The sequence below is a fragment of the Nymphalis io genome, chromosome 25 (assembly GCF_905147045.1).
Source record: "Nymphalis io chromosome 25, ilAglIoxx1.1, whole genome shotgun sequence".
Taxonomy (NCBI): Eukaryota; Metazoa; Arthropoda; class Insecta; order Lepidoptera; family Nymphalidae; genus Nymphalis; species Nymphalis io.
The window spans coordinates 1,847,311-1,874,601 of record NC_065912.1 but is presented as its reverse complement, the minus strand read 5'-3'; the positions used below and the strand labels follow the sequence as shown (position 1 = coordinate 1,874,601).

The 27,291-nt window shown below is 34.1% G+C and overlaps 4 protein-coding genes and 1 long non-coding RNA gene across 5 annotated transcripts in view; 3 read left to right on the top strand and 2 right to left on the bottom strand.

Moving 5' to 3' along the window:
- Nucleotides 1-3,365: 3,365 nt before the first annotated feature.
- LOC126778339 (uncharacterized) lies at nt 3,366-3,959 on the top strand. The gene is made up of 2 exons (XR_007670132.1): nt 3,366-3,527; nt 3,813-3,959. It is a non-coding gene; the product is annotated as an uncharacterized LOC126778339 (long non-coding RNA).
- A 293-nt stretch (nt 3,960-4,252) lies between these two features.
- LOC126778238 (THO complex subunit 3) lies at nt 4,253-8,091 on the top strand. The gene is made up of 7 exons (XM_050501724.1): nt 4,253-4,544; nt 5,076-5,197; nt 5,855-5,990; nt 6,255-6,358; nt 6,454-6,615; nt 6,818-6,918; nt 7,532-8,091. The coding sequence occupies exons 1-7, from the start codon at nt 4,341-4,343 to the stop codon at nt 7,687-7,689; spliced, it is 987 nt and encodes a 328-aa protein (XP_050357681.1). The 5' UTR covers nt 4,253-4,340; the 3' UTR covers nt 7,690-8,091.
- A 97-nt stretch (nt 8,092-8,188) lies between these two features.
- LOC126778133 (NADPH-dependent diflavin oxidoreductase 1) lies at nt 8,189-20,916 on the bottom strand. The gene is made up of 7 exons (XM_050501539.1): nt 20,481-20,916; nt 19,692-19,981; nt 19,390-19,570; nt 10,823-11,043; nt 10,170-10,442; nt 9,120-9,346; nt 8,189-8,530 (listed from the first exon to the last, which is right to left on the bottom strand). The coding sequence occupies exons 1-7, from the start codon at nt 20,863-20,865 to the stop codon at nt 8,302-8,304; spliced, it is 1,806 nt and encodes a 601-aa protein (XP_050357496.1). The 5' UTR covers nt 20,866-20,916; the 3' UTR covers nt 8,189-8,301.
- Nucleotides 12,944-18,883, bottom strand: LOC126778244 (U3 small nucleolar ribonucleoprotein protein IMP4). Its single transcript, XM_050501732.1, has 6 exons — nt 18,598-18,883; nt 18,088-18,250; nt 17,632-17,764; nt 15,830-15,968; nt 13,846-13,967; nt 12,944-13,141 (listed from the first exon to the last, which is right to left on the bottom strand). The coding sequence occupies exons 1-6, from the start codon at nt 18,782-18,784 to the stop codon at nt 12,956-12,958; spliced, it is 930 nt and encodes a 309-aa protein (XP_050357689.1). The 5' UTR covers nt 18,785-18,883; the 3' UTR covers nt 12,944-12,955.
- Nucleotides 20,917-23,181: 2,265 nt separating the features above from the next.
- Nucleotides 23,182-27,291, top strand: part of LOC126778176 (large neutral amino acids transporter small subunit 1) — a 39,106-nt gene continuing 34,996 nt past the window's right edge. The window contains exon 1 of the mRNA XM_050501627.1: nt 23,182-23,303. Coding sequence (XP_050357584.1) covers nt 23,302-23,303 — 2 coding nt within the window. The 5' untranslated portion in view covers nt 23,182-23,301. The remainder of the gene's footprint in view (nt 23,304-27,291) is intronic.

Genomic DNA, 27,291 nt, shown 5'->3' with positions numbered 1-27,291 from the left:
CGCTGTCCAAGACACTGTACGATACCCTCTTATCGCTCTTACCGCTATGACCCTCTGCGGCCTCCGCAGGAGGGCCCGGTTGTGAGCAGTGAGCGCATCGACCCATATCGGGGCACCGTACAGTGCCATCGACCTCACTACGCCAGCATAGAGGCGCCGACATAGCGATCCCGGTCCTCCCACGTTGGGTAGGAGGCGACCCAAGGCGGCAGCTGTGTTGATGAGCTTCGGGCCGAGTTGCACGAAGTGCTGTCTGAAGCTCCATTGCCCGTCCAGGATTAAGCCCAGATACTTTATCTGGGCCTGCACCTTGATCACCGTCCCGTGGACAGTGATACTCGCCCCCCGAGGAGGGCCTCTCCGTGGACCGTGGAAGAGGAGAGCCTCCGTTTTGGATATAGAGACTCTCAGGCCCAGCATTTCCATTCGGTCCATGGTCAAAGTTGTTCCAACTTCGGCCAGGCGGGCCGCCTCCCCAAAGTCCCGCCCCGTCGCGGTAATGAGGGTGTCGTCCGCGTAACAGAACACCCTCATACCGGGGAGGACGGGTGCCTTCAGAAGCCAATCAAAACCGACGTTCCACAGAATTGGGCCGAGGACCGACCCCTGTGGAACGCCGCAGCCTACCCGACGCCGGACCAACTTCCCGCCGCCTCCTGCCCATACGACCTCCCTGTCCTGGAGGTAGGCCTCCAACAGTCTCCTCAGATAGATCGGCACCCCTTGGTATCGGAGTGCCTCCCTGATCGTCTCGAATGGGAGACTGTTAAAGGCGTTTGCAACGTCTAACGACACCGCCAGGACCACTTGCCCCTGGGCCACTGCTTCCGTGGTCCGAGTCTTCAGGGCGTTCAAGGCGTCGATCGTTGAACGGCCCTGAACCCGAACTGAGCCTCCGAGATACCCGGACCGGCCTCGTCGAGGTGTTGAACGAGACGAGCTGCGAGAATCTTCTCAAACAATTTGCCCGTCTCGTTCAGCAGCACTATCGGCCTATATGCCGAAGAGGAGCCTGGTGCCCGCCCCTCCTTTGGCAAGAGCACCAACTTCCCTTGCTTCCAAGGCTTCGGAAATTGCCCGCTGCGCAGACATTCGTTGAACAGCTCCCGAAGCCTTGTACCTAAGTATTCCAGGGCATCGCACAGAACACGCCCTGGAACAACGTCCGGACACGGCGCCGTGTTTTTGGTCCTCAAGCGGCCTAGGGCCATCTCCATTTCTGGCTCCGTGATCAATGGTGGAGCCACTAGGTCTTCTATCACAGAGCGAGGGGCCATCTGTGGAGGGACAAACTCGCCTGGGTGGGGAAACAGTTCCCCGACCAGGCGCAGAACGAGCTCCGGCGGCAGCGTCTCCGTCACGGGGGTAGTTTGGGTGCGGAATTTTCCGCGAACCCTATATGCTCGCCCCCATGGGTTTCGGTTGAGGCCCCCAAGAAGCTCTTCCCTCGCCTTCTCTTTGGCCCGACTTATTGCCAGCTGCAGGTCCTTTTTTAGCTGACGGTAAGCGGCCAAAAGCTGTCCCTCCAGGTCCACATCGAGGCCGTTGCGTCTTCGACAGCGGACGTAGGCCCGCCGCGCCCGATTGCACGTCGCCAGAAGCTCGGTTATTTCGGACGACCACCAGTACACATGCCGGCGCTGGGTTCTGCGGCGGGTCCTCGGCATGGCCGTATCGCAGACCTCTTTGAGGGCACGGCTCATGCGGCCCGCCAGCTCTTGCAACCCCACCGTTGCACAATGGCGACCTCCTTGACTAGCTCGCGGTCTAACTTGCCAAGAGACCACGGAACTGTTCCGTTGCGAGTGAGGACCGCCACAGTGTCGTCCAAGTCGCCTGCCCAATGAGGTAGGGGAGGGACGTAATAGGGCTCGCAGGCCACAGCCAGGTCGATCTCCCACTCCGCCATGGACACTATTCTTATAAATGTGAGAGTGTGTCACAATACAAAAAGAACTTATTACCATATAGCGCAAACTATTTTAAATATATTTTATACAATTATAAATGGATTAAAATAAAAAAAATAAGTTTTGTTTTTGTCAACGGTGCTAGTACGGAGCACATAGTTGTGCTTATGCCTTGTATTATAGATTCGTGAAAAAATGGCGTTTTGAAGGTTGGTGCAGTTGCTATAGATCGTCAGAGCGTCACGGTAGCATGCGAAAGCGATCCCGTGGCACCGCTGGTTTTTTAATGGGTATTTCGATGCTCGGGGCGCACTCGGCGCCTTGGACACCGGCGAGCCTCACATACCCCCCCACTATTCCCGTGGGGGAAACGCGTAACGCGTTTTTCCAGCGATAAAAATGAATTGTTTTTATAGATACTTTGGAAATAAAATTAAAATTGATACAAATAGTATAATATTGATGAAATAGTATTGTATAAAAACAAAGAATATATGTTATATTAATTAAGGACTGTGTGTAGTGTATAACAGAGCTATTAGCAAATTACATGGAATATGTATGTGTATCTAGGGTTTGTTTATCTTTACTCCTTCTATGTAAAAGGCTATAATACTTTTCGACATATTGAAGTAGGTTTTAATGCTTGCAAAACTATGTAACATTAAAATTCAACGTAATTTAAACTTTTCTTTTCTTTTTTTATAAGATGGCGGACGAGCATATGGGCTACCTGATGGTAAGTGGTCACCAACGCCCATAGACATTGGCATTGTAAGAAATGTTAACCATCGATTACATTACTAATGTGCCACCAACCTTGCAAACTGTTATGTTCCTTGTGCCTGCAATTACACTGGCTCAAACACCATTCAAACCGGAAAACAAAAATACCAAGTACTGCTCTTTTGCGGTAGAATATCTGATGAGTGGGTGGTACCTACCCAGGCGAGCTCGCACAAAGCTCTACCACCAGTAAAACTAATTTGAGTCAAAATGTTAATATATTTATGTATTATAAGTAGACTGTATGTCTGTTCTATATAACTGGCCGACGAACAAGTCGGCCTCATACATCAAATCAATCAAAACTCATACATCATGTTTTAAAACATGAATTACAAGTTTACAAGAATCAATGTGCTCTTAAATATGGAATCAGTTTGGGATCATTAGGGCGAATAATCTTCCTGCAATTGAAACATATTACCCAGCAATACAAACTATAAATATGTAACGGTATAATAGATAATGAATGGGTGATTAAACGCCTATGTATGGCTATAATCGTTCATTGATCAGAAAAAACGTTTTTCACAATATTTTTTTGAATAAAAACTTATTTGATTAATTTGATTTGGGAAACATTTTAGTCATTTTTTTTTAATTAAAGTGTTCTTATTTTAAATTAGATATTAATGCCATTTATGCATTATTGTTACTGAATCACCGAAAGATAGTGTTAGAATTGGTCAATCAAATATGCTCGGAAAAAGCTTAATTAACATATTACGTAGAAGTAGAACAACAGTTCAACCATTTCACGTGCCAAAAAGAAACTTTGCTCAAGTTGGTATAGTTATATGTACTCCACCAAGGAATCCATGTTCGTACGGGGTAAGATATTTACATAAAACCTAAAGTCTTGAAACTATATATTAATGTACCATATATCTAGCCATTGCCTTGCTAAGAATGGTTGGGAGAGCAAATGATTGAAATTAATTAAATGCACCTGTAAGTTTAAGCCTCAATTCAAGGTGTCACTGGGAAGGGCAGATACGAGGCGAGATATAATCTTAATTTTACTATGTAGCATGAAAAAAATAACAAAAACCTATGTTATCATTTAGCTTTGTTAAGATATTAATACTAACAGTATTAACAACTATCTTTTTACAGGAGAAAGTATTACATATACTGTTTATGTACTGCGTCTGGTTTTTACCAATGGCCTATTTCCTTAGCCAGCTTAAAGTGTGGAGAAGGGAATATGTTCAATCGAATTAAAAAACAAATATATAAATTTAAATAAATGTTTTAATTGTATTGTTCGTTGTTTACTTTATGATTTTTTTATTGCCATGAGTACTACTTATACCGTAATACACCTTTTCCTATTTTTATTAGTCTGACTTAAATGATTGCTATCTCACTTTAGCTAAAACTTTGGATATACTACAAGAGAGATAAAAGCGACGACAATTAGAAATGGAGATATTGCGTAAAGATGAGTGATTTTTTTAATTTTTTTTATTTATCCATCAATCGGCTGTATAATAAAAACCTGTTTATATTTTCACTATTTGACGTCTGACAAGTGACAGATTTTTTTTTTAATTTGACATTTTAGTAGCGGTATTTCATATTTGTTTACTAACTAATTTAAAAAGTAAATGGTCATAAAGAAATTCAGGGTTAGAAACCAAAATGAAAGATTCTAAACAAACTCAGACACCTATAGAAGATTTAGCGGAATTACGAAGTTACTTTGCGAGTCATAATGTTGTGCGGGAGTATATAGCCCATAGCTCCAAAGTTCATTCTGTAGGCTGGTCTTGCGACGGTAGAAAACTAGCTTCAGGTTCTTTTGATAAAAGTGTTGCGATTTTCAACTTGGAGAGAAATAGATTAGTAAGTAATATAACAACAATTTTACATGCAAACAATTTTAGGTTATGTTAACTTCGTTTAATTATCCAATATTGTACTTATTTCAAGCATACGTACTTCCCATTGCTAAGTACATAATTATCATTTAAATGCAAAACAAGTACAGTAAAAGAATTATTTATTTATTTATTTAGGATCTCCAACAAAGGATACACAATAATTAAGGATGCGCAATAAAGTATCTCGGGTTGGTCAATGGCGTGCACTTTTCATGTGCACACAACATTTGTCCGTGGTGGTGGCCGTCAGACGTCAGAATATTTACTTAGACTTTAAACAGTTATTGTATTTATCATCTTGACGAACAATGTACGTCAATGTCTATGTCGCCCGAGAGTGAACATCAATCTGATTCCGATTATTTATTTTTGGGTAGCCAATCATGTAGCATGGACCATGTATGTGAGCACTGTTTTATTTACAAGGCCCGAGAAACTGGTAGAAGGTAATTTGTATATTAATTTTATTAAAGATCATTATTTCAAATTACAGGCACAAGATTTTATATTCAAAGGCCATACCGGCTCAGTTGATCAGCTTTGTTGGCATGCCTCTCATCCTGATTTATTAAGTACGGCCAGTGGAGACAAGTCAGTACGGATATGGGATACTCGGTATGTTAAATCATTAAATTAATTTATCATCCTTAAGAATATCGGATTCGACCCTTTTAGGATATTTCAAAATGTTATTCTATTAATAAATATTGATAAATACCCAAATTAATATATTATTTTTTATAAATATATTTGTGAATTTTCATGGTGAATGGTCAAACAGTATTGAAGTCTATTTTAAAACATATATAATTTTTATATAATACATTATTCATCCATTTTTGGTATCTTTATCTAAATAGCAACTTGTAAACAACTAATACACATAAGTAACAGCCTGTAAATGTCCCACTGCTGGGCTAAGGCCTCTTCTCCCTTTTAGAGGAGAAGGTTTGGAGCTTATTCCACCATGCTGCTCCAATACAGGTTGGTGGAATACACATGTGGCAGAATTTTGATGAAATTAGACACGTGCAGGTTTGCTCACGATGTTTTCCTTCACCGAAAAGCACGAGATGAATTATAAACAGAAATTAAGCACATGAAAATTCAGAGGTGCTTGCCCGTGTTTGAACCCACATTCATCGGTTAAGATTCACGCATTCTTACCACTGGGCCATCTCAACTTAACAATAAACATAATATTTTATTTATAGTGATAGTTAAAAATATTGTGTTTTATTTAATAATGTGTAGTTTAATCTTGTATTTCAGATCACATAAATGTGCAGCAGCAATTTCAACAAAAGGAGAAAACATAAATATAGCATGGTCGCCCAGCGGAGCCACTATTGCTGTTGGGAACAAGGAAGACCTTGTGTCTTTTATTGATGCTCGAAATTATAAAGTGGTTAGATATAAATTTTTTATCTAATTTTCTTTCAATTATTTGATTCATTTAGATTAAGCTGAAACATATACTATCCTGCCACATGTAAAATGCAGTTGGTTAATTATTCTCTGTTGAGAATTCAATTTTTCATATATTATGATTATATCTTTTAAATGTTTTATGATTATGTATTTGTTTTCTGTACTGTAAGCAACAAAGTTTAATGTAGAAATCCACATATATAAACATTCAAAAATTTTGTAACACAACTTGTTGTTTCAGGTAGTAGAGGAGCAGTTTAATTTTGAAGTAAATGAAATCTCATGGAACAGCACCTCAGATCTCTTTTTCTTGACAAATGGATTGGGATGCGTTCATATACTCACGTAAGGATTATTTTTGATACTCATAGTATATATAATAATGACCGTACCTGCCTGGAGGATCCTGTAATACAAGATGTGATTGGTCTGCTCCGCAGCTACCCGGGCTTGGAGCTGCAGACGGTGCTAAAGGCGCACCCCGGCACGTGTATCTGCATCGAGCACGACCCCACGGGCCGGTACTTCGCCACGGGCTCCGCTGACGCTCTCGTGTCCTTGTGGGATGTCAATGAGCTTGCCTGTCTCAGAGTCTTCTCCAGGTGATTCTTTGTTTACCCGCAAACACATTTCCACTCATATATATGTACACTAGTGCACAAACAGCGCATACGGAAAAAAATATATAATTGTAAAATAAATTATCATCTTTTCATAATAAAATGAATAAACCAGTATAGTGAGATGGTACGTCCCACATTTAGCTACCAGGCTTCCTAAATTGTCGATATAAATATGTTTTAGACTGGAATGGCCGGTGCGGACTCTATCATTCAGTTTTGACGGAAGACTCCTGGCTTCAGCGAGTGAAGATCACATTATTGATATTGGTGATACTGAAACAGGTCAGTATTTTTTATTTAATACATAAAAAAGTCTTAGTATGTTACACTAGCATTCACTTCAGTGAATTTATAGGTTTAAAAACAATATATCTATAAAATATTCATAGCTGGATAAATATAATGCATGAAATGTGGATATACCTAATGGAATTTATTTATTTACGTATTAGATTTTTTATATTTTGACGAGCCGGTTGGAGTGGTTGGTGGAAGCTTGCCTTTCACGCTGAAGGTTGTGGGTTCGATTCCCACCCAGGAAAGATATTTGTGTCCATGAACATGTCTGTTTGTCCTGATCAGTTGTCTGGTTTCCATTGTACAAGCTCTGTACAAGCTTAATTTGGGATCAGATGGCCCTGTGTGAAAAATGTACCAGAATATTATTATTTATATATATTAATAGTTCAAACATGAAATGCAGTGTAATTGTTGGGATCCATATTATGTATTCTCTATGAATATTGCCTATTGACATTACATTACCTGTGTACTCAGTCATCATCATTGAAGTCTAAAATTTTATCCATTAGAATGGAATAACTTTAGAAATGTCAAATAATTAAGCTGCATGACTGTATGTAACATGAGACAAAATTATAAATTACTTTTGCAGGAGAAAAAGTAGCAGAAATACCAGTACAAGCCGCCACATTCACAGTGGCCTGGCATCCTTCCAGATACTTAGTGGCGTTCGCTTGTGAAGACAAAGAGCCCCCGGAGAGGAAACGGGACGCTGGCAACCTCAAGTTATGGGGATTGAGCAGTAGTTAGTGTTTGTAATTATAACTGTGAATTGTTTTAAGTGAATTAAACTTTATATTCCTGTCTTAGATGACTTAAAGATTTATGCAAATAGTCCATTTAAGATAGACTCGAAAAATACCTTTCAATCAGTTTTTTAATTGAAATAAAATTGTGAGCCCTTGAGTGTAGATTTAATTTCTCGTGTGGCAAGAGTGTAAACATTTGTATATTATGGCCTAAACTAGAATAATCGGATTCTTAAGTAAGCGTTCATTTCAAACTAATTGCTATACAAATAAAATATTTTTTAAGGTGAAGCCTATTTTAAAATATTTTCATAAAGAAAATATAATTAAGATGTACTGAATTAAAAAATAGAAGAATCTTATGAATTTTGTTAATAATATCATATTACCACCTCTAAAAAAAACCTGCGAAATACTAAAGTAATATTTTCAGTAAAAATAAAGATTTTTTTTGTGCGTATCAAGTTTTATTTTGTCTACAATTCATATATATTTTTGATATAAAAAATCACATTCGTCCTTATATATATAATTACAACCCGACAATATATAACTCCAAACCACATGTGTTGCAACCTTTGTAATTAAAAATGTATTGAAATATCACAATGTATCACCAAGTTTCAACTTGCAACCTATTATTTCGCTCCATTTTATTAAGAATTTCTTTAGCTTGGTTCAATTCAATGTTGCCACTCTTGTTAAATACGTCCTCTATGAATGCGTCACGGACGTTATCCGGCATGTTTTTGGCGTTGCCAGATATAAAAATGTAAGCTCCCATTTCATTTATAAGTTGCCATAAAAAGTTTCTATATTCGGCTATTTTGTGTTGAACGTATCTGTAATAAATGTTTAAATAAGTGGTTATTTTTGCTCAATGTTCGCCATATGTTATATAATGGTTTCCATTACATAGAAACAAAATAACGAATGGTCCTTGCGATAAAAATCTTTTAAATACATATTTGTTTTGAATATAATGATATATTATTTTTTGTATAGAAGTAATTCCCAAATATAAATATTATCGCCACTTCCTTCATTAGATTAATCAAATCCTATGAAACCAACTAACGAGATAAGATTATTTGGTTGATCTGATGATCTTTAATACATATAAGTGTGATTGATTAGTACATCTCATAAAACTTTAAAATATTCAACAAGTATGTATTTTTTTAAAAAAGGTGGACGGCTGGTCAAATAGGCTTTATAATACTCAAAGCTATACCAAGTATTTCTACCTTATCTTTCCAAATATCACATACAATATATATCCGTATTTATGCAAAATGGGACCACACGACAATATTGGATTTTTTGTTTTATTAGACAAAATACATTTAAAAATTGTGTAATTTACTATACCAAAAAAATCCACTTATTATATTATATTATTATACCTATATGACTCAAGCTTTAACTTACATCTTATTCTCTTGATCTCTAGAAAAAGCGCAATACATAGTCAGTTTCCCGTCTTCCACCATTTTTTCCAATTCTTCCCGACAATGGAAGTCCTTGTTTTTGTATCTACAGCCAAAGAAAAGGTGCATTGTGTCTTTGTGAGCTGTGCCCTGGATTATTTTCTCTTGCAACAAACTTCTGAACGGGGCCAGTCCAGTGCCGGGCCCTATAAATATATGGGGGACATTCTGAAAGTTAAATTGTGGAATTGTAATTATAAAGACCAAAAATATCTGATAAATATTCAGTATTTAATGTGAAAGATTATATTAATTGTTTCTTTGTAGTTTGTATTGAATACATGAACGTGTTGTCTAGGAATATTTTAAAATTGCGCAAGTGGGCATTTTTTTGTTACCACATAATACGTTGCTTTTATTTCTATTTGACTTTACAATGATAACTTAATAGCAACATTGGCATGATAAACTATAAGCAAACCACTTTAGTTAAATTATAATACATAAATATATTTGTTTCATATTGGACTATATTTTTGAGGAATAACAGACCAATATGATTGAATAAATTGTATTTTATTTATAAAATATAGTTCTTGTAATGATTTTGATCTTATGATATTTTTTTTTGTTAATTTCCAAGCTTAAAAATGGTACTTATTATAAATACTACAATACTTTATTAAAAGGCGTTTTACGTAAAAGTACGCTGGACAAATTTTGTCTTGGAAGAAGACGGGATACTTTTCGTTATAATTACATTTTTTTTTAATAGAATAGCAAGGCGGACGAGCATATGGGCCACCTGATGGTAAGTGGTCACCAAACGACATTGGCATTGTAAGAAATGTCAACCATCGCTTACACAGCCAATGCGCCACCAACGTTGGGAACTAAGATTTTATGTCACACTCACCCTTCAAACCGGAACACAACAATATCAAGTATTGCTGTTTTGCGGTAGAATATCTGATTAGTGCGTGGTACCTACCCAGACGAGCTTGCACAAAGCCCTAACACCAGTAAATTAGACAAGTACATCATAACTCACATCTGTTGGAAACTTGAATGTGCCTTTCTTTATCCAACCATAAACTTTATCCCCGACGTTGAGACTTTTCAGCCAGTTCGAGGCTAAGCCAAGCCTTGCTTTTTTTAATTTACTATAATATTTAACAACGACTATCAGTAGTTCTATCTTCCTCCCCTCAGACGCGAGACAACTGCTCGCGATGGAGAACGACCTCGGTTTTATCGTTGAGAATAATTCGAATATGATTTCTATTGTAAGCTTAGAGGCTGATTTGTGAAAGTCGTGCAGTACCTGTACAATAAAAGAATCTAGATTAAACTATTTGTCTGACTTGGGTAAAATGTAATCGGATGACTGATTTACGATTACAATGTGTAATCAATCTCGATTACAGATTACCTTTGATTAATTCTGAAGATGACTCGCGGGGGGATTTACTAGACTTTACTTTTTTTATTACTTTCGTTAATATGTAATCGTCAATGTTTACACGTTTTAATCGTTATCATTAATCTGATTACTATTAGCCTAAGTCTGCTATTTGTATTAAATGATTATTCATATAAAATATATTAAAAAGCTATTATTAATAATAAAAAAATGTTGGAACGCTTATGGAATATGAAAGCAGATTTTCCTACTTCGTATATCTAAGAGAAGGAAGAACTAACTTCAAGGACAGTCCTTCTAGGTCTTCTACAATAATTCAACCAGTCTTCCTGACCATCAGCCGAGCTGAGCTCAAGACATTTGTCTCTTTCTAATTTATCGTCGGAGATTAGTGCGAGAAGAGAGAAGACGTATTGTGTTGGATACGCCTTTAAATCCCAGTACTGTTCTGCTATTTCGAATAGAGTCAAAGGTTCTTTGAGGAAGTCCGGTACCGGCATGTCTGAAAATACAATAAAACGGTAGAAATTATTTTAGCAACTGTAAAAAATCTCATGTGATAAAATGTGGCCATAGCGAACACTCAACAGAAATTTGATAGCCAGGTACGATTTTTAATATATTTCAGTACAGAATTATTTACATCAAAGCGTTAATTATATACAAATACAAATTAAAAACAGCCACTGTACAAGTCGTAACCGTGTGGAATGGTGGCTAGGTACATACGTATCGGTGATATTATGAGGTGAGCAGAAAAGAGGTTGAAGCGGAGTTACGCGCGTGCGAATTTGACCGTTGATAAAAAATAATTCAATTTCGATCCAGTTAGCAGAGGTGGAATAAGCTCTAATAAAAAATAAAGCAATAATGGAGGCCTTAGCCCAGCAGTGGGACATTAACAGGCTGTTACGGTACTGTAGCAGAGGTGAGAGTTGCTTGAGAAAAAATAATCGATGATTGAATCATCTGTATCAGTTGTATTATTGAGTACAAAAGTCTTAGTATTTAATATGTAATAGTATTGTTGTTAAACACACTGTTTCTGTCTCACGCCGCATCAATATTGTCACATGTCATGTTCAATTGTCTCACTCGTATATGTACTGTTAATTCGCAGTGATGCCAACTTGGGGGTTTCTCCCCAAATTTGGGGTGAATCAAGATGTCCAGGGTTTTTTCAGGGAGTACTTTTATTTGGGGGTCATTATTCAATTTTTTTTTAAACGTACGACTATAAAATTTATATTTAGCCTCGCAACCAACAAACTAAACCAAATATAAACTCCAAGCATGGCTATAACTGAAATATCAAAAAACTATAATATGTTGAGATTGAAATAATAGCTAACGGTCAGCGTGCTTGTACAAAACGTAGGAGGCCCGGGCTTCGATTTCTGATCACAATGAAAAATTTCATTGTTATCATCATTCATATTATTAGGTCAATAATTAATGTATGTAAAAGTGTAAAATGCACCCGCATAAATACCACAGCTATTTTATACTACTTGAATGTATTTTTAATTTGTATTTGAAATTGCCTCTCAAACCGAGTGGGAAACAAAATTTAGGGGTCCTTGATCGATGTCTAGGGAATTCGAAGTTGATCCTAGGGGGAATATTCTGTAGGAGTTGGCATCACTGTTAGTTCGCATGTACATTGCTGCGTGTCTATTAGTCACAACGAATAATTGTGTAAATGTTTGTCTGTTTATTTTTAGTGTTAAAGAATGTATTTAGAACTACTTTAGAATATATATTTTTTGCATACTGTTTCAGTAAATATATTTGATTGACGGCCCGGTTGGCGTGGTTGGTGGATGCTTGCCTTTCACGCCGAAAGTTATGGATTCGATACCCACCCAGAACAGATATTTGTGTGCATGAACATGTTTGTCCTGAGTTTGGGTGTAATTATCTATATGAGTATGTATTTACAAAAGAAAATCAGTATATGTATTATATCACTTGTCTGGTTTCCATAGTATGAGCTCTGCTTAGTTTGGGATCAGATGGCCGTGTGAGAATAATGTCCCAGGATATTAATATTTTTTTTTTTACTACTGGTATAACTTTATGGAAAACCACCCATATATTATTCATTCTACGGAAACAGCCATACTTTGAAGTGATGTTTTGCTTAAAGCTAAAGCCCAGTGTAATTACAGAAAGCATTGACGATATTAGAAACTGTAATCATTTCTTAGAGCGCCAATATTTATGGGTGCCTAAAGGTAAACTCACACCAAATTTTACCTTTAGATAGTCCATTAGCCTACCTATCTTCCATTTTTTAACAATAACATAAGCCTTTTTGGTAAATATTTAGTCATGAAGTACAATTTTTGTCTATTAAAAAAGGAAATTGTGTAGGTTAATAAAATAAAAGATTATTTTTTTTTAGAAAATATTTATTCTTCTTCCTGCCAGCCGTCCTCGTTGCTCAGGAATCTCCTCTTAGTGGCTGTGTTCATGTAAGGACGGAGAGCCCACTCAGTGTTGGCTGCGTTCAGGGCTTCCAGGGTGCCCAGCTTTATTTCATACAGCTTCATTTGGAACCTCGGGCCTATTTCTGTTAATTCTATATCTTTACCGGCCTGAAAGTGTAAGAAAATGTAGAATATTAACCTGTTTATTTATTAAATATATATATATTTCCGGGAGGGCAAATGTCTACTCCACGTGATGGTAAGTGGTAGAAGAGTCCAAACGCGACGACGGCCAGTACATTCGGGAAGAATGTTCTGCACTAGCCGCTTTCACCTTGCCGGCCCGCAAGATGCCTATTCACGCCTCGTTTGAAGGAACCCGGGTTGAGAGGAGTTAAGAGGAGGGGAACACGTGAGCTGGTAAGAAATTCCATTTTTTGGAATTGCGACAAAGAAATGAGTTGCCAAATTTCTTTGTACGCGATGGAATTGATGTCACAGTTAGGTGGTGACATCGAGAGTCAGCACGCGTAGACTTATGAAGGAAGGGGAAATTCCAACTGAATGATTCTATTGTTATGTCGTATACAAAACCGTTTCCCGGATAATATTTGAAACAAATATACATATAATATAGCAGGTGTTAGGTATAAAAAAGTCTATGTCTTTCATGGGGTTGATACATACCAAATTTCATCAGTTTAGTGGTTTAGACCGAAATACTTTCGCATTTATAGTAGTATTTATAAATAATATATACACACACACACACACATGTACACATACACACACAGTAACATATTCCTTCAATATATTCATCTAATAATTTAGACTTGACTTAAAAGCGCAGTTAATAATATAATACAACAAACCTTTTTGTATGTGTGTTGTCTGAAACAGATGTAGTCATCATTGTTGGCAAACGTGATCACTCTCTTGGATTCAGCTTTTGGAACGGGAAACAGATATTTCAAAATGCTCATTGTTCTTAAACCTGTGGGCAAGGCATGATATTATCCATTTATAATTAAATAAAATTAAAAACTTAAACACCTGCAACGATAAAAATTTCTAAACGGTGAAAATCACTTTAACTAACTTAATTATAAGAGACTGCAATTTTAAATCAGTCGGACCTGTGAAAGTTGGGTTTTAAGCAGAAAAAACCGCATCAGAAACGGTCCATTCGTTTGCGAGCTACCACTGATAGATATACAAATATACACGTTTTTTTAATTCGATAATGTTTTTTTTTAATATATAGGGTAGCGCTTGACTGTTATCTCTAATGCCAAATGCCTTATGTTTGCTGATGATTTGAAACTGTACCTATCTGTAACCGAGACTAAAGACTGTGTAGCGCTACAACGTGATATCGATGCCGTAGTTGACTGGACTATAAGAAACAAATTATCATTTAATAATTCAAAATGTAAAACTATCACTTTTTCTAGATCTCGTAAACTTATTAAAAATATATATAATCTGTCTGACACACCAATGGAACATGTACCCAAAATCAGGGATTTAGGTGTTATAATGGATAGAAAACTAAATTTTCATGACCATATACTTAAAACATGCAAAGATGCTAATAAATGCCTTGGTTTCATTATTAGAATATCATCGCAATTTAAGAATACCCAAGTAATAGAACAATTGTATAATGCCTATGTCCGTAGTAAATTAGAATATAATGCAATAGTTTGGAGTCCGCTTGAGGCAATGTATAGTATAATGTTAGAAAAAATTCAACGAAAATTCTGTAGATATTTATTTAAACGTAAATATGGATATTACCCTTTTCTCTATCCTTCAATGTTTGTGTCAGGTATGGTTGGTCTAGATTCACTTCAGCTTAGACGGGAAGCCGCACTTATAAAATTTTACTATTTAATTCTAGTGCATAGGGTGGATAGCACTGCTGTACGCGAATCAATATATTTATATGTTCCCGACAAATATATGCGTGGTGTTGGAAGACGGCAACATAGATTGTTTTGCTATCCACCTATGTGGCATTCTCCCCAAGCTAGCAACAGCCCCACTGCTAGGGCTGTTAAACTTTTAAATGACTTCGTACGTTGTCGAGATGTAGACATATTTTATGATCCCTTTTATACTATGTTCAAACAAATTTATATATTTCAGAATTTTAAAAATTAATTTTGTGGTTCCTAAATAGATTTAAGCTTATTTTGTTTACAAATTTTAATTCTATATTTGTTTTACTAAATTTTATTTTATTTATCCTTGTAGTATGTTATGTTAAATTAGTATGAATAATTAAAAAATGTTGAGTAATTAGTGTAGATATAAGCGACTTGGTGTAAATACTGTAATGCTTATATTTTCAAATAAAGATTATTATTATTATTATTATTATTATCACACCTGATGGAAAGTGATGATACAGTCTAAGGTGGAGCGCGCTTGATTAGAAGATGCCTATTCACTTTTGACTTGACGGTAAATGTTGATGTTAACTGCTATTTGAATGGAATACCGATTATTGTCACTAGACGGAGCTGTTTTCATTGCTTTTTTTTTTTTTTAATAGGAAGGCGGACGAGCCTGATGGTAAGTAGTCACCAAACGCCTTTAGACATTGGACTTGTAAGAAATGTTAACCATCGCTTACATCACCAATGCGCCACCAACCTTGGGAACTAAGATGTTATGTCCCTTGTGCCTGTAATTACACTGGCTCACTCACCCATCAAACCGGAACACAACAATAACAAGTACTGCTGTTTTGCGGTAGAATATCTAATGAGTGGGTGGTACCTACCCAGACGAGTTTGCACAAAGCTCTACCACCAGTATGTATGTATTAAAAAAGATTTTGTCACTCACCGAGGTCAGTTTTGAAGTTGTGGAATATAAGATGCGGATATTGTTCGCTCATGGGTCCGATGTCCGGTATGTCGTGTCGCATCACCACGCCGGAGAGGGTGAACGACGCCGTCGGACCGTATGGCAAGTGACAGATTACCTGAAAGTCATTGAAATAAATACTATTATATATAGTAGTAGAAGCCGAGATGGCCCAGTGGTAAGAACGCGTGAATCTTAACCGATGATCGTGGGTTCAAACCCGGGCAAGCACCACTGAATTTTCATGTGCTTAATTTGTGTTTATAATTCATCTCGTGCTTAACGGTGAAGGAAAACATCGTGAGGAAACCTGCATGTGTCTAATTTCATTGAAATTCTGCCACATGTGTATTCTACTAACCCGCATTGGAGCAGCGTGGTGGAATAAGCTCCAAACCTTCTCCTCAAAAGGGAGAGGAGGCCTTAGCCCAGCAGTGGGACATTAACAGGCTGTTACTGTACTTATATATATAGTATTCATTTAAAATGCAACATAAGAGTAAATGTCCCACTGCTGGACTACTGCAGTATAGATGGATACACATATGGTAAACTGTCATCTAATACATGCTGATATTCTTTCACCACTGATTATGTAATCCTATTAGTAAGGATTATCGTTATTCAATTTTATTGTATTACTTGTTAATATACCAAAGAAACAATTGTAAGTATCTATTAATGATTTTTTTTTATTTTTTTTATTTAGGTTTATCAACAGTTGTTACAATATAAAACTTACTAGAGATACAATTAAAATAAACAAAATATCAAACGCAATTGTACAACTAATTTTAGATAAACACTGCATGTTTATTTAAGAACTTATAGACTATGTGCTTAAAATACTTAAAATCAGTTAGACTATGTAAAATTTAAATATAATATAAAACAATAAAGAGAAAAAAATATAGGGAAAAAGAACAGTCACCTTAAATAACGGAGACCTTACTTAATTAAAAAAAAAAAAAAAAAAACGAAAAAACTTCATATACTATACAAACGAAAAAACTACACGATACAAAAATCTGAACTACTATTAATATTTGCTTAGGGTAGTTAAAGTATCTTTTTAAATGATTTGTTGGTATAAATGTTAATAAAAGCTATCAATCAAATCTTTACGATATACATTTTACACGTGCATCTTTATTTTATAGTATAGTGCCACCTGATGGTAAGTGGTCACCAATGCCTATAGACATTGGCAGTGTAAGAAATGTTTCGCTTTCATCCCCAATGCACCATCAACCTTGGAAACCAAGATGTTATGTCAATTGTGCCTGTAATTACACTGGCTCACTCACCCTTTAAACCAGAACACAAGAATACCAAGTACTACTGTTTTGTGGTAGAATATGTGAAGAGTGGGTGGTACCTGCTCAGACGAGCTTGCACAAAGCCCTACCACCAGTAAAAGTCACAACATTTTGTTCAATGTAAAGGATGTTATAAAAATAAATGTTTTATTTTAATTAAATCTTAGACATTAATGGCCTTACATACAAATGTTCATAGGTGAGTATTTAATTACTGCTTTCTTATATATCAGTATTATTATTACATTTTTATAAAAAATATATATTATAATGTAATATATACATATTTTTTAACCTTGCAAACTAAGAAGTTACGCCCCTTGTGCTTGTAGTTACACCAACTTCAAACCCACACGATATTAAGTATTGATGCTTGTAGGATATAATTTGAAATATATGTTAAAATAATATATTAATGAATATGTAATTTTAAACACTAAATATATCAAGAAATAAACATACCAAACTATCCGGTACACCTCTTGTTTCATGTACAATGATGAAGTCTGTGACGTCATTCGCTCGACACGCATGAATAAGCTGAGACATTTCATAACCACCGCGGTTCATACGCTGACTGTTCGGAAATATCAACCTGAAGTAATATTTATTTAAATTATATTTATTTATAGCATTTTTTTTATTATTTTAGCAAAACTACTGGCGAAAAGGGCACAAACATATTAACAATTCATTCTGTGCTTATAGGCTGTTTCTTTTCCTCTTTCTATTCAAAATTTACAACTATTATCTACCTACCTCTGGAAGAAATTGCTACTAATCTTCTGTATTATACAAAGTACAAAACATGTATTGTATAATAAGCACAGTCTGTATTTCTTTTTTAAGTGTGATGTGTATAATAAAACAGCATCTACTACTGCTTTCGTTTAATCTTCATTATTTATGACATCATACCTGAGCTCCTTAACAAACATCTTCAGCCTAGCGCTGGGCTCTCTGGACGTAGTTATCATGATCTTAGGGTCTTCAACACCCGCAAATCTATACTCGTCATCTTGTGAATTGAGTGTGTTTGCTCCCCCACTGATACCACCAATGACTGCTGCTCTTTCTGGACCTGAAATAGATTAATACAACATAATCAGATTTGCTCAAAATAGTTAATTTGTAAATGAATGCTTTTAGAGTTTATGTAATATTAATTTATTGAATGCAAAATAACATTAAAATAACTGTATTACTATCACCAACCAAGGATCACGGACCAAGTACTATTCTATATTCATAGTGGCGAAAAATACTCTGGTCATAGTTTTATTTATACTGTAATATTACATACACTTATTTACAAAATCAATGAGATGCTTAAATGTTTCTGCAAGAACACTTACCACGAACAGTGATCACTTGCCATGATATTTAAACATTTGACGTAATCGCTACTAAATTAAATTCAGAACTTACCTTTATCCTCATATTCTAGTCTTTTCTGCAGAGCGAGCGCTTCTTTACGTAAATCACCATGTATCGGAATGTTTTCTTCCAAACTTTTTTTCAACTGATCCTTTTTCGCTTGAATACTCTTTTGTTTATCTTCCACTGATTTCCTATACAAGTATTCTCGGCGCAAACGCGCCTGCCGTCGTAACATATCGTTTTTTAACGTATTAAGGTTTGTTTTAAAATATAAATTGATTCTTCACATGCGACTCACAAGCGTTGTTGGTAAATGACACTGACGTTGTCAATTGTCAATGTCCACGGCACGTGTGTTTTAACCAATTGCGTTTTGAAAGTGCTTTGAAATATTATGTATATGTAATTATTAATATTTTATGTGTTATTATATTTTTATATTAATTAATAATGACTTTAAATGCTCGATGTAGCTAATTTGTAAACTTTGTCATATATATATATATTTTTAAATAAATTAATAATTTATAAACTTTCTTTGTATTAATATATATTTATTAAGCCACGCTGAATATTTTTTAATTTGTTCTTTCCAGTTTATTTTGAATTTTTGCAAAATTAATGCAAATTTGTGTTGCCATATCAAATATCCATAAAATATTTGGTGTAGACTTTTGTAGTAAATACTAGTTTTGCATTTGATTGTATATAATTTTCTGTACACAATATTGTGTTTTAAATATATTGACAAAACGAACATATTTAAGATCATAAATCTTAAAAAGATGCTATTAAAAAACTGATTTCATTATTTTTATCTTATCTATATCTATCACTTACCGTCATGATATTCTTCAACTAAGAGGTGATAATGAGGTTTTATATCTATATTGTGTGTTTGAAATATATTAAAGAGGTCATCAACATCCTCTTTACAATTCCGAGGTCTAATATTAAAAACATCACCGGGATTATATTCAATTCTGTCATTTGTTGTTTTAAGAGTTATTAGTCTTACATCCTAAAAGAGAAAAAACGAAGAATAAACAATCTTCACACGAAGAACAAACAAGAATTTTTTAATTCACATGGTTTTGTTGTGAATATCTATGGCATATTGGTTGATATAATTTGCATAATACCTGAAAATGTGTTTCATCTGTTGTTCTTTTATTTTCTTCTAACTCAAAATATGTTGCATCGAGGAAGTGATCCTTATGACCTTTTGCATAATAAATATCTTTATTAAGGCTGGCTTCATCAGGACATTCCAATTTTTTCAATATTGAAACTTTCCATCTTGGTATGAAAGAGGTCTTAAGTGTATCCATTTTTAAATTTGGAAAGTAAGCCCTCATTGTTGCAAAAAAGTCTCGAAGCCATGGAATCATGACAGCATCATGTCCTAAGTCATGTTGGTAGTCACATAAAGCTGAAATAGAAAATTCAGGATATTAAAATATTTTTTTATTTTTGGGTGGTTTTAAGTAAATAATTTTATAGTTGTATAAAATGATGGGTTGTAAATATGATATGTTATTTGTATTATTTAAAATAATGTTTCCAATTTATTTTAAATTTTAGTTATATGTATTTACATCTTTTTACAGACAAAAAGTAAAGATATTTTTTTTTTATCAAGATCGTATTATACATTATGAAAATGAAATGTAACAAATGAAATATTAAACTTACTTAAACTATATAATATTAATAAAAAGTATATAATAATATTTGACTATTTGTTATATATATTTGTTTTGACTATTTACAAATTTTTATCATTTTTATATTATGGGTTCATTACAAACACTGAACATATTATTATAATACCTATTTTATAAATATAACAGAAGTATTTATTTGCCACTCACATATATTGGTATTTATCTTGAGTGTTGGAATGAGGGATCTTATTGAAATAGTCTTACCTATATCAAGGAGAGGTTTAGCACCTAGCTGTATTAGTCGTTTATGAAGTTTTTTTCCTACGAAATTAAATTTAGTATATGTCGAGTCACCCAAACCGAGAACACCGAATTTTAGTTTCATTAAAGAATTCGCAGGGAGATTTTTTCGGAGGAGTAATTTCCAGAACCTTCTCATATTATCTGGTTCGTCTCCTTGACCAGTCGTAGCACAAACAAATATCGCGAATTCTTCATGAATTAAACGAGATATAGGATAATCATCCATGGCCTGAACGGGACCTTTGAAGCCTAATATCTTTGTTGTACGCCATATTCGTTCGGCAACTTCTTGCGCGGTAAATGTCTGACTTCCATATAAAACTAAAAGTCTGCCTTTATCGTTCATTTTGAGAAATAATTTAAATTAACTTTGAAAAGTACATAAGTGTACGAATGTCAAAATGTGACATAAAGTTTGACAATTAGACATATGCTTTGAGTTTTGACACTTGCGTTATGGTATAATCACTACTCACAAGCTAAACATAAGACAAAAATAAAAATAATTTCCAATAAAAAAATTCATTATTATGGTTCGTATATTCTTTTAAATAAAACATCATACATTTTTCAAGTTCTATAATTAAGTAGATTTTACTAATTTATATGGAATGTGATGAGTTTTCTTCGTATCTTTTTCTAGTTACTTGCGAAACAACCTTAAGAAGATGGCGGGTACCGACTGGATGCGGAAGACAGAGGACCGGGAGCATTGGCGCACCTTGGAAGAGGCCTATATTCAGCAGTGGACGATTATTGGCTGTTGATTAATACGAAACTTATGGTCATGACTATATGGAGTATTTTTAAGATATGTAATTAGTTCATTGTAATAATGTAATTGAAGAGATAATGTTTTACCTAAGAATGGCACTTAATACATTAAACCTGATATGTCTAGGTAATAATAATTTTATATTATAAATGCGAAAATAACTCTGTCTGTCTGTTGCCTTTTGAGAACGTTGATTTTGAATAAATTGGGTGCTCAGCAAGCTTATACTGTGCTTTTTCCTAGCACCTGACACCTCCTTTTACACGCAGGCCGAAAGTACCTAGTATAGTATGTGTGTATCTAGACATATAGTACTTCAATCAGTCTCCTCTCATTTTTTTATGTATGCATAATCTTTACTTAAATTGATTAAAAACGCTCCCGAGAGCTGTCGCACATCACAGTTTTTACTAAAAGAATAGTCGCTAGAATTACATGGTCATAAATCAGACTTGAAGGTGTGTGAGCTCGCGAACCAGTGGTATTGCAGTGATTACATTAGCGTAGCGTCTTATCGTTCTGACAGTCTACTTTTTCATTATTCTTACTCAGATAACATTGTCAGTTAAACTAATATTATAAATGCGAAAGTAAATCTATTTGTCTATTTTTCACGGTTTCACGGTTAATCCTCTGAACACATTTTGAAGAAATTTGGTAAACATCAAGTTGGAACTCCAGGCACGGGTATAGGCTACCAACAATTGCCTTATCGCCCCATCAGTTTTAAACGCAGGCGAAGCCGCGTGCGGAATCTAATATTTTATATTAGATAGATATTACATATTTTAGTCAGTATATAAAAGTAAATCTTAAATTTTATATATTTATTTGCACTTGACAAGTTTAATTAAATATATTTTATATCGCAAAACTACGAAATAAAACGCTATTTTAATACAAATATCAGGCGCCTATAGCATAATGGCAATAAAAGTCGTAGGTTCGATCCTATTATCCTAGGGCTATTGACATCCCAAAAGTATGCTTTATAAAATACTAATGGCCCGGTATAGTCCCGGCTTAATTGAAAGAGAAGGAAGAGACGTAATTAGAAAAAGGCCATTAATTTTTTTTTGTGTTCGTACTTTAAGTTTAAGAAAATAAACACGTGCCTAAAATTTGTCTTACCTTAAACTGGAGCCTACTCAGCCTACTAGTAAATCAGTTCTATGAGCTCATTAATCGTATTAATTGCCTTTTCACATAAAAGATCATTTCTTTATATTTATTTAGCAACAAAAGTCGTTTGGATGCTTCCTAGGATTTTCTTGTAAAACCGTAGATTGCCTTAAAAAAATTGAATTTTACCTAGTTCCATATATTTAAGTTGTTTTGACTTTAATATTTTTTCAAACATACATTATAAAATAAATAATATTATGAAGTGAGAGGCAGTAATCTATAGCAAAGTCGTTATTATAACATAAATAAAATACAATATAATGCGATACAACGGTGTAATACTGCTAGCATTCGTGCCAACATTCCACGAGGTTATGATTTTTACAGTTGCTTTTAATGATATCGATTTTTATATTTAGTCAATAATGTTCATTTTCATATTATTCATTTATAACATATAAAAGATAATGTCAATAAGTGTAGACTAGGTACCCAGCAAAAAAGCTTCATATAAATCAATATCAAAAATCATATACATAAATATTGCATTTATATAATAAAATATAATATATTAAAATAATATGGCTATATTTAATAGCAATGATTTTTTTTTGTCAAACACAATAATTAAAAATACAGATAAAAAAATTTTGGGCCTAGACATCAACCCCTTTTCACCCCTAGATACTCTCGTTCAATAAGTTATGTGTGTATCTCTATTGCTCTTGTGCAGATACATTTTCCCATCTCGCTTTAAATTGGCGCACGGCAGTCTCGCGGTCCGTGTTGGCGGGCTTAGTCGCCCCAAACGAAAAAAACGCGGGAAACAGTTGAGTGTTTAATTCCTTATTTTAAATACGAGTTCACGGAAAAACAATAAAAATGTAAGTACAATATATGGTAGTAAATATAAATACATTTATAGACTCGTGATTATCATAATACGGTAATTTATAATATCCTAAAATGTTAACAGTTTTACCTTTGACATTTTTTTAAATTTTTTGATTGCAAAGGTCAAAGGCATTAGATTATACGTCAATAAATTTTTAATTCAAATTTAAGATGTTCATGTATTTGTAATTAATTAAAATCCCCTCTGGAAATCTCTATGAACATAAAACGTCTCTATCCCAATAAATTAGCGAGCAGTTTTAGTTGAATATATTTAGAAGAGTTTAAGAAGGGTCGTGACTCTTCAATAAATTGCTACATGATTTTTAATTATTTTGTATCTGTAATTTAATTTTTTTATTGATAGTTTTTAATGTAACCGTATACGTTTTTCGTACCTACGCCGATAAAGCTACTTTGATAAACAAATAATCATTACGTATAAATGGAATAATCAATAAAGCAAAAATATTAACTTTACAATAAACTTTTTATTGTAATTTTTGTGACATCTTTATCTTAGTTTTAATGTTTTTTTTCTATTTTATATTCAATACACCTTAATAGATCTACGTAGGGTTTTATTGTTAATATTTTATGAAAAGAAATAATATATTATACTAGAAAATTATGTATATATTCTTAAGTTTAACATTAAACCGAATGACGTAAAACTTAACGAAATATTGTCCGCTTGTGACGTCATACTACTTTCATCCATTAAACATGTCTTATGAATTGATATTATAAAGAAATACTTAAATAAAACTGAAAAAGACTTGACTATATTATACATATTCAGATGGAAATAATTTTTACCGTTTACAAATTACAAATGTTCAACATTAGGAGATATTTGTTATTAAAAGCTATCATAAATATATTTAACGTATATAAACACGTAGCATATAAACAAATATTAAGCTATTTTTTTTACTCTGTGGCATTGAAATGATCATAGAATGATTCTGCCCACGTGGTATCGATCCGCCTAAGATGAGGCTGAAAGAGACGCCGACTCGAAAGCCTTATTACAACTTCCATCTAATGTTACTGTACAAGTTACATTAATCACAAAACTTAAAGATTACCTATTTTTAATGTATGTGTTATTAATATTGTAGGTAATGACATAAGTTTCTCGATTAAAAAAAGAAGAAATTTATAGTATGGGTATTTTTTTTTTACTTTCATCAGTTTATTTAAGCGAAGATCATTTATACTCGGTTGTACACTATTCGGTTGTAACTACAAAGTCATAAAGAAATATTATTTACATTAAATTTTTACAATATAAATTAAATATTTCGACAGAAAGAAGTCAAAAGTACTGAAGGTCAAATTAAAATATGAAGAAGTAATTTGTTTTTAACCAAGCTTGTACGCAATAATAATAAATAACAATCATAAAAAAACATACTTTTTAAAACACAGCTTCGTACAAAGCGAAGATTAAAAATGAACTGGACAAAACAGTACGGATTAAACTCCATCAAACGACACGAGGAATCGATCCATCTCGACTCTGCATTGAACCGGTGACCCAGTATACGTAATCCTGACCTTTAGCTCAGACTTATTTTAATGTTTTTTAACGCTTTAATCTAGTATTATACAAACAAAAAAAAACTGGTTTTGATCGAAATATTATGTTATGAATTATGATGCAAATAACATTTATTTTAAGCTAGTTATCGCCCACGGCTTCACCCGCGGCTTCGGGAAGGGTGTCACATATATTATGTTAAATGAGCACTGGGGTTCAACTTTTATCTACCAAATTTCAGCAAAATATGTTCAGCAGTTTAGACGTTAAAGCGTAACAGACCAGACAGTAACTAATAAACCCGCTTTAATACAAGAACACCTCGGTTATATAACTCGAATAAACTACCGTGTAAACAATTTTCCCTTTTTTTCAGTTTTTTGTATGAAATAAAAAGAATAAGCAAGTGTATATATAGCACCGCACTTTAGAACGATCGTTTATTTCTTTAATTTTATAGTGTATCTGATAAATCACGTAAAGGTAAAAGATAAATAATTTCCATCAATCCAAATCTATTTAGAAACAATCAAACATAATTCATTATCTATAATAATGTTATAAATGCGAAAGTTAGTTTGTCTATTTGTTTGTTTGTTACGCCATCGCATCTTAACTACTTAACCGAATAAAAAACTTAACCGACCATCATGAAATTTTGCATATACGTTATTTGAGGTACAGAAAAGAACATACTATATAGAACACTTTACTGGTGGTAGGGCTTCGTGCAAGCTCGTCTGGGTAGGTACCACCCACTCATCAGATATTCTACCGCAAAACAGCAATACTTGATATTGTTGTGTTCCGGTTTGAAGGGTGAGTGAGCCAGTGTAATTACAGGCACAAGGGACATAAAATCTTAGTTCCCAAGGTCGGTGGCGCATTGGATATGTAAGCGATGGTTGACATTTCTTACAATGCCAATGTCTAAGAGCGTTGGTGACCACTTACCATCAGGTGGCCCATATGCTCGTCCGCCTTCCTATTCTATAAAAAAAAAAAAAACACCATTATGTGCTATTTTTGTTATGTATATAATAATTTCTTGTTTAGTTTATATAAGTTTATTTAACTACTCATACTATTCATACTCTTATCCATCTAGGATTAACCATCTCTTAAAGATATAAGCTTTTCATTGTTTATATGAAATTGTTGTAAAGTGGTAACAAAATAAATTTTACAATTATTCTTATGAGATTGGTGACAAATCTATCACAAGTCATATTTATCCAAACAGCAGATTTAACGAAGCGTTTGACAACAATATATCACTTCGATGGTTATTTAACCCTTAGTCGGGTCAAGGCTGTTTTCGATTATAATAAAATGTACACGTGTTTGTATATCTATTTACAATAAGACTAGTTTTGCTCCGCTGTATTATCTGCGTTAAATTGTTATAGATTTCGATAGTATAGACTAAAATGGGCGCCTTGGAATACTCCTTACGGTAAATTAGTATTTTTTATCCGTTTTGGAGATTAAACCGGACAAACAGACACAAATAAAGTAATGGATGTTTTCGTTTTGGTAATTTACAAATAGCTATATTAACTTAAAAATATATATTAATTTGGAATCACAGACAGACACTTAAATTTTATTTATTTGTACAATATTGTTATTATTATATTAGTGCTTTATTATCGCATGCCATATGCATCAAATAATAATTAGTATTTATCGAATGTCATACACAATTACATTGTAAATAATTAATTAACGCATCGATTATATTCCCTATAAAAGAAAAAAATACGTTAAATAATAATAAGTTTCTTGCCGGTTCTTCTCAATTACGGTGTGATTTAACAAAATAAAGACCATACACATACATGGTATTTAATAGTCGAATTTACTAATTTTCAAACCAGAAGTAAGAAATTTTAAATTTGTTAATAATGTCATCCTTAATCCACTCCTGGGTTTTTATTTTAATTACATTTGTTTGCGTAGAACCGAGCGTTATGGGCGCTTCATAAAGGTCGACAAAAGATTATTTTTACCGCCCTATTATTTGATGTTTTAAATAATTTAATATTTTTAATCTGTAATTCATTCGGCATTTATTTATTTCATAAGATAATACCGGATGTATTTATAAACATGCCAAGTTAGAATATAATCTAAAACACGAATACATAGAAAGCGTCAAACTTGTTTGAGGTTTAATTATAGCAGGTCGTAGCACTGCTAGGGGTTCTACGTAGCGCGTAGCCGCTTTGAACCAATAAGCCGCTTGCTTTTAACCGCTGTTAGAAATAAATATTCATCAAGATCTTAAAGGTTTTGTTAATTATATTATTTATTATACTTTATATAATGAACATAAATGTAGTATAATTATATAATGTATTTAATACAATTTCTATTATGAAAATATATTGGAAATCAAGTAAAGCCGTCGGTTATTATTTTCGGTCGTA